The sequence below is a fragment of the Zalophus californianus genome, chromosome 13 (genome assembly GCF_009762305.2).
Source record: "Zalophus californianus isolate mZalCal1 chromosome 13, mZalCal1.pri.v2, whole genome shotgun sequence".
NCBI lineage: Eukaryota > Metazoa > Chordata > Mammalia > Carnivora > Otariidae > Zalophus > Zalophus californianus.
Genome location: NC_045607.1, coordinates 21,345,758 through 21,356,711, shown reverse-complemented (window position 1 = coordinate 21,356,711; position 10,954 = coordinate 21,345,758). Strand labels below are relative to the sequence as shown.

The following is a 10,954-nucleotide window of genomic DNA, read 5'->3' as shown; positions in this document are numbered from 1 at the left end:
CTTGTGATGAGCACCTGGTGTCGTATGGAAGTTTTTAATCACTATATTGTAAACTTGAAACTATTATTACGCTGTACGTTAACTGGAATTTAAATAAAAACTTAAAAAAAAAAACCGCCGTACTAGATCCCAAAATTCACCTTAATCCTGCACTGAGTTTGGGAGTTTCTTCTGGAAGACCAGAGCTAACTATGCATTCTTCCCCAGGTTATTGCGAACAGTTCAGATCCAGAAGTTGCTGCTCCTTACAGGGCTATCTTTAGACCGGTGAAGTCCGGCGGGCTTTAGTCCAGATTCCTTGCGAGAGTCCAAATGCGATGCTGGCCGGCTTCTGGCAGCAAGTATCTGGCGAGGAAAACGTGTCCCTCTTTGGAGGGCGTGCAGCCAGACAGGCACCCAGGCTCGGGCCACGGAGGGACATAAGAACGAGAGCCAAAGTACTTGCAGGTCAGGTACTCCCCCGCAGAAGAGAAGCCGCACCCTCGCCCTCTAGGTCCCTAGTACTCGACTCAAACGACCACCCACCAGCGGAGTAACGAAGCAGGGAGCAGCGTACGTACGTAGTGGCAGACTCGCCCACTACGCCGGACGCCGGCGGGAGACCGATTGTTACCGCAGAGCCCCGCGAGAGGGTGGGGTGGAATTGCCTTTCTTTCCCAGCGCTTGCGCAGAGAGCTGGTTTCCTGGGGCCAGGCCGGGGAGAGGTGGAAACTAGCGCCGAGCGCCGGGAGGCCCACTGCGTGCGCAGGCGCACTCAGAGATCTGCCGCTACCTCCGACACCCATTCCCGGCAGGCCTGGGGGTGGGGAGTGGGGGCTGGGGCTCGAGGGACAGGGCTAAATGAGGCGGCAAGCCCCGCCTCTCACTGTATGCTCGCTCCCGCTGCTGTTGCCGCCGCCTCTGCTCTAAGGAAGTCATGTTACCCAACACCGGGTAAGGGCATGGGGGCGTCGCGGGGTGGGGAGGGGAGAGGGGGAGGACTCGGCCGGGCTCAGTGCGCGGCTAGGTGGGGCCAGAGTGGGTGGCTTGGGGGTCGCGGCCCTGGCGGTGGGAGAGCGAGCTCGGGAGTGCTGGTTCACGCTGGCCGCAGTGTTCCTGGAATCCGCGGTGACGCGTGAAAGTACCCCAGAGTTGTGTCTCTCAGGGTGGCAGCCACGTGCAAATCTCTCCCACAAGTAAAGGATCCAGAGTGGGTTACCCCGCCACTCGCGGGGCGGACCCTATCTTGTGTTTTGTGTTGTTTTGCTGAAGGTTTTGCAAGTTCTAGGTGAAAGGTCACTGTACCGCTAATGGTTCTTCACGTTTTCCGAACTCACACTTCTGAAATAATGAAATGATGACGGGGTGTTTAAAAAGTGACTTTCAAATTAGTAACAAATTAAACTATCTTAAACTATCTTAAACTATCTTAAATATTTTTCTCGGGTTCTCGGGGGCGGTTCACTTAAAAATTTTTGAAAAATACTGTTAAAATACACATAGCAGCATCTACCATCTTAACCATTTTTAAGTGTACAGTATATTCACATTGTCTGCAACCATTCTCCAGAACTTTTTCAACTTGCAAAAGAAACTCTGTACCCATTAACTCCTTCTTCTCCTCCTTTCCCTTTGGCCCCTGGCAACCACCATTCTACTTTGTTTCTGGTGTAAATGTCTTGAGCGGAGTGACTTGTCTGTTCTGTAATTTGCTTGAAACATACAGGCACGCGGCGAAAAGACTTAAAGTCCAAAAGGGTGTAAGGTAAAAAGTGAGTTTCCCCATCCCCCAACATTCAGTTTCCCAGTTACTCTCTCGTATGTTTCCAGAGATAGTCCGTGCGTTTATAAACGTTTGTACACCACCCTAAACACACAGACACACTTTTTAAAATAGTAGCACTTTTTAAAATAGTAGCACACACCCTTTTTATTTTTACATAATATGTCTTGGGACTCGCATACATTTTAGATATGTATATGCAGATATTTTCTTTTAGTGGTTACATGGTATTCTATTGATGTACCATTATTTGTCTAACCAGTCCCCTATCATTGGATACCAGATCATTTCTAGTTTTTTATTACTGCGTAATTGCTGCAGTGATTAAACTTGTATCCACTGTTTGCACATATTTGAGTGTGTCTGTGTGACACATTCTTGGAGGCGAAGTTCCTGGATGAAAAAGTATATGCACTCTACTTCGATGGCAAATATCCTTGGCGCTCCAAAATAAGTTGCACTCCCAAAAGATTGAATGAGAGATTTCCAATCTAACATGTTGGTAAACAACAAAATGTTTGGTAATAAAAATATTTGTTTTGATAATAAAAACCTAATTGAAAAAAATGGCACTTCATTACCGTTAAACTTTGCGTCACGAGTGAGGATGGGGATCCTTTTAAATGTTTAAAGCCCACATCAAGGAGCAATTTTGACCCTTATAGGACATTTGGCAATATCTGGGGACATTTTTGGTTGTCATAATTGTGTATGCATGGGAGTATGTGCATCTTTCGAGCCCAGGAATGTTGGTAAATGTCCTGCAATGCACAGCGTAATCCCTTACAGTAAAGAATTATTTTGTCCAAAATGTCAGTTGTGCAGATTGAGAAATTCTGGTTTAAAGCCATCTGTGTATCTTTTTCTTTGCCTGGCTTACAGGATTCTTTTTTCATGGTCTTGATTTTGACTATACTGTTTATCATGCAGAAACATGTCTTTATTGAGTCAGAGTTAGTCTTTTTTTTTTTTTTAAAGATTTATTTATTTGAGAGAGAGAGCGCCAGAGAAAGAGAGAACACAAGCAAGGGGAGCAGCAGAGGGAGAGGGAGAAGAAGGCTCCCTGAGTAGGGAGCCTGACGTGGGCCTCGATCCCAGGACCCATGGGATCCTGACCTGAGCTGAAGGCAGCCAGTTTAACCGACTGAGCCACCCAGGTGCCCCATGTCAGAGTTAGTCTTAGGCTTTTGTGGTTTTGTGACAAACCTATAGGGCCATCTAAAAATAGGATTTTCTTTTGAATTGATAAGTATTCTTCTAGTATTATTATTTTTATTACTTTTATTTTGCTTTTACTCAGATTTTTCATCCACCTCAGGTGAAATACTATTTTGCTTACTATTTTGGCATAGGAAGTGAGTTAGGAAGCCCTCTTCATTTTGGTTCAGATGGCTGAGTGTACAGTTGTACCAGTACTGTTGATTGACTAGTTAATCTTTCTTTCTGTTAGAAATTCCACCTCTATCATACAACTGAAATCTTGTATGATAGGGGTCTGTTTCTGGATTTTCTATTACTTTAGTCTGTCCATTCATGCACCACTAATGAACTATTTTAATCGCTCTAGTTTTATAAAATGTTTAAATATCTGGGAAGGCTAGTTTCTGCCTCACTGGAATTTTTTTCAGAATTCTCCTGGTTATTCTTGGATTTTTATTTTTCCAAATGAACTTCAGAGTAACTTGTACCTTTTTTTTTTAAAAGTGATTGCTTTTCTTTTCTTTATTTTTTATTTTTTTTAAGGTTTTATTTATTGATTTGACAGAGACACAGCAAGAGAGGGAACACAAGCAGGGGGAGTGGGAGAGAAGCAAGCTCCCCGCGGAGCAGGGAGCCCAATTCGGGGCTCGATCCCAGGACACTGGGATCATGACCTGAACCAAAGGCAGACTCTTTAACGACTGAGCCACCCAGGCACCCCTTGCTTTTCTTTTTAAAAACAAATACTTCATCACACTTATTCTGATTTTGAGGTACCAGAGAAGTTTGGTAAATTGTAGTGTAGATTAACTCTACATTAGCAAGTTTTAGCTGTCCACCAATGGTACTGACAAATTTGGACTCTTTCTTACTTGCTTGCTTCCTATGGCTCTAAGGCTTTTGAGCTGGAGGGCGTTCCTTAGTAGGACAGCCCAGGGCTTCAGATTAAGAGGAGAAACTGTCTTTGCCTTTCTTTTTGCCAATGCCTGAAACTCTTTGTGAGGAGAAAAATGTCCTTTATCCTACTGGGAATCAATCCAACTACACCAAAGGCAAAGGGACGAGACTTTTAAAGCAATAGTTGAGACATTTTCATCTCAATACTTACATTCAAAAAATCACTTTAATGTCTGTGAAGAAAGGAAAATTACACACACATACACATGATGTGTTTTTGTACATATATGTGTGTATATTTGTGTATTTTTGGGAAAAAAAAACTACAAGAAGGATAAGCCAGAAATAATTGAAGCTGGTTACCTACAGGTAAGAGATTGGACTTCTTCGTACATATTTATAAGGTTGTAACTTTTAAATCATGTACATGTTTTACAACATCCTTCACTAAAGATGAGAGAAAAGAGATAAACTAAAATGGAATGCAAACATTAACAAAGGAACTTTATGTATCCGGTGTATCTCAAATATACAGAGAAAAATAAATAAGTCAAATAATTTGTAACAAGATTTTATTTAATAAAATCTTAAAAAAGAAACAAGAAAACAGGGTACCTGGGTGGCTCAGTCGGTTAAGTGTCTATCTTCGGCTCAGGTCATGATCCTGGGGTACTGGGATTGAGCCCCGCATGGGGCTCCCTGCTCAGCGGGAAGCCTGCTTCTCCCTCTCCCTCTGCAGTTCCTCCTGCTTGTGCGCACGCTCTCTCTCTCAAAATAAATAAACAAAATCTTTTTTTTATTTTTTTATTATGTTAATCACCATACATTACATCATTAGTTCTTGATGTAGTGTTCCATGATTCATTGTTTGTGCATAACACCCAATGCTCCATGCAGAACGTGCCCTCCTTAATACCCATCACCAGGCTAACTCATCCCCCCACCCCCTCCCCCAAACAAAATCTTTAAGAGAAAAGATTTTATTTACTTGAGATTGAGAGAGGAGGAGCAGAGGGAGAGAAACAAGCCGACTCCTTACTGAGCCCAATATGGTGCTTGATCTCAGGATCCTGAGATCATGACCTGAGCCGAAATCGAGTCAGGTGCTCAGCCGACTGAGCCACCCAGGCGCTCCAATTAAAATTTTTAACGTAGTAATTTGTATGTCTTCAGAGGGATTTGGTCTAAAGACAGAAATGTTCAAGAAAACTTGAATTTAGTAGATTGATTATTGGTAGTGGTATTTGTGCAATAATTTGAATACTGTTACATTTTTATAGTATGTACCTTCTTCTTGTCTGCTTCCCGAACAGAAGAACAGATGAAGATCTTTACTTTCCCCTTTGCCTTGGGCAAGAGCATGTTACTGGGTTTTTTTTCATATCCCCTAACCTGGCTCTTGGTACTTTTGTCCTTTTTCTTGTCCAGAGCCCATCCTCGTCTCCCAGAACTGTTAAGGTCTTGGATTTCTTTAAAAAAATTTTTTTAAAGATTTATTTATATATATATTTTTAAAGATTTTATTTATTTGTCAGGGAGAGAGCGAGCATGAGCACAAGCAGGGGAGCTGCAGGCAGAGGGAGAAGCAGGTCCCCCCCCGCCCCTCAAGCAGCCCGATGCTGGGACTCCATCCCATGACCTTGGGACTGTGACCCGAGCCAAAGGCAGACGCCCAACCGATGAGCTACCCAGGCGTCCCAAGATTTATTTATGTATTTTAGGGAGAGAGAGAGAGAGAGAGAGAGTGTGTGCACAAGTGGGAAGAGGGGCAAACAGAGGAGAGAGCATCCTCCAGTAGACTTCCCACTGAGTGTGGAGCCCTCGATCTCACAACCCTGAGATCATGACCTGAGTCGAAATCAAGACTTGGATGCTTAACCAACTGAGCCACCTGGGCACCCCAAGGTCTGGGATTTCTATTTGTCACATTAATGCAGAAATTTTAACGTGTAAATAGCTTACAATGTCTAAAGTAAATAAAATTTCACCATTCCCTCAAACAATGCAAGGACCTAGAAAAGTTAAAACTCTAATCACTCTGTTTTTAATTTATGTTATTCTAACAATATATCTTAATTCTTTGTGCAAATATTGTATTATTACTAATTATTATTACAAATTTGTAGATTTCTGTACTTAATTTTACCAGTACTTTTTTTGTTTCCATTTTTTTGTTTTGTTTTAGTATTTTTGTGGGTTTTTATTAATTAACATATAATATATTATTTGTTTCAGGGGTACAGGTCTGTGATTCATCAGTCTTACACAATTCACAGTGCTCACCATAGCACATACCCTCCCCAATGTCCATCACCCAGCCACCCCATCCCTCCCACCCCCCTCCACTCCAGCAACCCTCAGTTTGTTTCCTGAGATTAAGAGTTTCTTATGGTTTGTCTCTCTCTCTGGTTTCCTCTTGTTTCATTTTTCCCTCCCTTCCCCTAATATCCTCTGCTTGTTTCTCAAATTCCTCAGATCAGTGAGATCATATGATATTTGTCTTTCTCTGGTTGACTTATTTCGCTTAGCATAATACCCTCTAGTTCCATCCACATCATTGCAAATGGCAAGAGTTCATTTGTTTTGATGGCTGCATAATATTCCATTGTATATATATATATATATATATATATATATATATATATATATATATACACCACATCTTTATCCATTCATCTGTCAGTGGACATCTGGGCTCTTTCCATAGTTTGGCTATTGTGGACAGTGCTGCTATAAACATTGGGATGCAGGTGCCCCTTCAGATCACTGTATTTGTATCTTTTTATTTTTTATTTTTTTTTATTTTTTTAAAGATTTTATTTATTTATTTGACACACAGAGAGAGCGAGATCCAGAGAGAGAGAGAGAGAGGGAGAGAGCACGAGCAGGGGGAGCGGCAGGCAGAGGGAGAAGCAGGCTTCCTGCATGAGCAGGGGGCCCGACGTGGGGCTCGATCCCAGGACCCTGGGATCATGGCCTGAGCTGAAGGCAGCGGCTTAACCAACTGAGCCACCCAGGCGCCCCTGTATTTGTATCTTTGGGGTAAATACCCAATAGTGCAATTGCCTGGTCATAGGGTAGCTCTATTTTCAACATTTTGAGGAACCTCCATACTGTTTTCCAGAGTGGCTGCACCAGCTTGCATTCCCACCAACAGTGTAGGATTCCCCTTTCTCCGCATCCTCACCAACATCTGTCCTTTCCTGAGTTTTTAATTTTAGCCATTCTGACTGGTGTGAGGTGGTATCTCATTGAGGTTTTGATTTGGATTTCCATGATGCCCAGTGATGTTGAGCACTTTCTCATGTGTCTGTTGTCCATTTCGATGTCTTCTTTTTTCTTTTCCTCATTTCTTGATTGGATTATTTGTTCTTTGGGTGTTGAGTTTGATAAGTTCTTTGTAGATTTTGGATACTAGCCCTTTATCTGATATGTCATTTGCAAATATCTTCTCCCATTCTGTCAGTTTTCTTTTGGTTTTGTTGACTGTTTCCTTTGTTGTGCAAAAGCTTTTTATCTTAATGAAGTCCCAATAGTTCATTTTGCCCTTGCTTCCCTTGCCTTTGGCGATGTTTCTAGGAAAAAGTTGCTGCGGCTGAGGTGGAAGAGATTGCTGCCTGCTTTCTCCTCAAGGATTTTGATGGATTCCTATCTCACATTTAGGTCTTTCATCCATTTTGAGTCTTTTTTTGTGTGTGGTGTAAGGAAATGGTCCAGTTTCATTCTTCTGCATGTGGCTGTCCAATTTTCCCAACTCCATTTGTTGAAATGACTGTCTTTTTTCCACTAGACATTCTTTCCTGCTTTGTCGAAGATTAGTTGACCATAGAGTTGAGGGTCCATTTCTGGGCTCTGTATTCTGTTCCATGGATCTATGTGTCTGTTTTTGTGTCAGTACCATATACTGTCTTGATGATTACTTTGTAATAGAGCTTGAAGTCTGGAATTGTGATGCCACCAGCTTTGCTTTTCTTTTTCAGCATTCCTCTGGCTATTTGGGGTCTTTTCTGGTTCCATACAAATTTTAGGATTATTTGTTCCATTTCTTTGAAAAAAGTTGATGGTATTTTGATAGGGATTGCATTAAAGGTGTAGATTGCTCTAGGTAGCATAGACATTTTCACAATATTTGTTCTTCCAATCCATGAGCATGGAACGTTTTTCCATGTCTTTGTCTTCCTCAGTTTCTTTCATGAGTATTCTATAGTTTTCTGCGTGCAGATCCTTTGCCTCTTTGGTTAGATTTATTTCTAGGTATCTTATGCTTTTGGATGCAATTGTAAATGGAGTCAACTCCTTAATTTCTCTTTCTTCTGTCTTGTTGTTAGTGTGTAGGAATGCAACTGATTTCTGTGTATTGATTTTATATCCTGCCACTTTTCTGAATTCCTGTATGAATTCTAGCAGTTTTGGGTTGGAGTCTTTTGGGTTTTCCACATAAAGTATCATATCATCTGCAAAAAGTGAGTTTCACTTCTTTGCCAATTTGGACGCCTTTGATTTCTTTTTGTTGTCTGACTGCTGAGGCTAGGACTTCTAGTACTGTGTTGAATAGCAGTGGTGATAGTGGACATCCCTGCTGTGTTCCTGACCTTAGGGGAAAAGCTCTCAGTTTTTCCCCATTGAGTATGATATTTGCTGTGGGTTTTTCATAGATGGCTTTTATGATATTGAGGTGTGTATCCTCTATCCCTACACTGTGAAGAGTTTTAATCAAGAAAGGATGCTGAAGGGGCGCCTGGGTGGCTCATTTGGTTAAGCAACTGCCTTTGGCTCAGGTCATGATCCTGGGGTCCTGGGATCGAGCCCCGCATTGGGTTTCCTGCTCAGCAGGAAGCCTGCTTCTCCCTCTCCCACTCCCCCTGCTTGTGTTCCCTCTCACGCTGTCTCTCTCTCTCTGTCAATTAAATAAATAAATAAAATCTTAAAAAAAAAAGGATGCTGTACTTTGTTAAATGCTTTTTCTGCACCTATTGAGAGGATCATATGGTTCTTGCTCTTTCTTTTATTAATGTGTTGTATCACATTGATTTGCGGATGTGGAACCAACCTTGCAGCCCAGGAATAAATCCCACTTGGTTGTGGTGAATAATCCTTTTAATGTACTGTTGGATCCTATTGGCTAGTATTTTGGTGAGAATTTTTGCATCCATGTTCATCAGGGATATTAGTCTGTAGTTCTCCTTTTTGATGGGGTGTTTGTCTGGTTTTGGGATCGTATTTTTGGTTTTTATGTCTTCTTGCACTTCAGATCTCCCATCTGGGAACATTTCTTCTTTTAATAAATAAGGCATGAGAAGGAAAAAAAAAATCTGTGGATTGAAGTCAAAGAAACAATGTTGTCATTGTTTGCAGTTGATATGATTATATAGAAAACCAAAATAACGTATAACTAAAGTCTTAGATTTAATAAGAGTTTGACAAATATTCAGGATACAAAGTTTGTTCTTTTTTTTTTTTTAAAGATTTTATTTATTTGACAGCACAAGCACAGGGAGCGACAGGCAGAGGGAGAGGGAGAAGCAGGCTCCCGACTGAGCAGGGAGCCTGATGCGGGGGCCCCCAGGACCCTGGAATCATGACCCGAGCCAAAAGCAGATGCTTAACAATTGAGCCACCCAGGCGCCCCAGACAAGCTGATTCTAAAATAATGTGTGGAAAAGCAAAGGTCCAAGCATAGCCAAGAAACTCTTGAGGAAGAACAAACTGAAAATACTTGCCTTATCAGTTTTTAAGACTGATAAAGCTAGGGGCGTCTGGGTGGCTCAGTTGGTTAAGCAACTGCCTTCGGCTCAGGTCATGATCTCAGAGTCCTGGGATTGAGCCCCACGTTGGGCTCCCTGCTCAGCAGGGAGTCAGCTTCTTTCTCTCCCTGTGCCCCTCCCCCTGCTTGTGTATGCTCTCTCTCTCTCTATCTCAAATAAAATCTTAGAAAAAGAAAACTGGAAACCATCACCCAAATGTATAAATAGTAGAATGAATAAATAATTTATAGTATGTTCATATGTAGATATTATGTATTAATTAAAATAAATGTAGCTATCTGCACCAACATGGATAAATCTCCACACTATTTTGTAAAAAAGCAAATTGTACAATAACATACTATATGAATCCATTATATAAAGTTCAAATTTAAGCAAAAATTAAACATATTTTTTTTAAGTAATTTATATGCCCAACATGAGGCTTGAACTCCTGACCCCAAGATCAAGAGTTGCATGCTCTATTGGTTGAACCAGCCACACACCCCAGGCAAGCTTTTCCTGTAAAGGGCCAGATAGCAAATATTTTAGGCTTCATGGGCGAGAGGCAAAATTGGAGGTAGTATGTAGGCATGAGGTGTATATATGACATTACATATAAGTATATACATGTACTTGAGCCATATGTATAACAAGAGAGAAACCAATTTCCACAATATTTTTTATGAGTGAAGTTCAAAATAGGTACAATTTTTTGGCAATACAATGAGAAGAATGAAATTCTTTTTTGGGGGGAAGAGAGAGGGTTTATTAGTTTCCTAGGGCTGCTATAACAAAATACCACAAATTGAGTGGCTGCAAATAAATTAATTCTCTCACAGTTCCGGAGGCTAGATGTCTAAAATCAGGGCGTCACCTGGGCCATTCTCCCTCTGAAATTCTGGGTAGAATTCTTCCTTGCCTCTTCCACAGTGTGAGAAAGCTTCTGGTGACATCCAGCAGTCCTTGGCATTCTTAGCTTGCATCACTCCAATCTCTGCCTTTGTCATCACATGGTATTCTTGTATATGGGTTTTCATGTAGTCTTCCCTCCTCATTTCCAGTCCTACTGGATTGAGGGCCCACCCGACTCCAATATGACCTCATTGTATCTAATGACATCTGCAACAATCCTGTTTCCAAATAAGGTCACATTCTGAGGTACTAGAGGTTAGGACTTCAGCATATCCTTTTGGTAGATACAATTCAATACGCAGCAGGGAGGTAATGCTTGGCTTCATTGGGGTTCAAAATTAGTGTTCCCGGGGCACCTGGGTGGTTCAGTGGTTAAGCATCTGCCTTCAGTTCAGGTCATGATCCCAGGGTCCTGGGTTTGAGCCCCGAGTCAGCC

General features: G+C 41.7%; 1 protein-coding gene across 2 annotated transcripts in view; it reads left to right on the top strand.

Moving 5' to 3' along the window:
• The first annotated feature begins 765 nt into the window (after window positions 1–765).
• Window positions 766–10,954, top strand: part of HSDL2 (hydroxysteroid dehydrogenase like 2) — a 58,599-nt gene continuing 48,410 nt past the window's right edge. For both annotated transcript variants that reach the window (XM_027615681.2, XM_027615682.2), the window contains exon 1: window positions 766–933. In XM_027615681.2, the coding sequence (XP_027471482.1) occupies window positions 917–933 (17 nt within the window). In that variant the 5' untranslated portion in view covers window positions 766–916. The remainder of the gene's footprint in view (window positions 934–10,954) is intronic.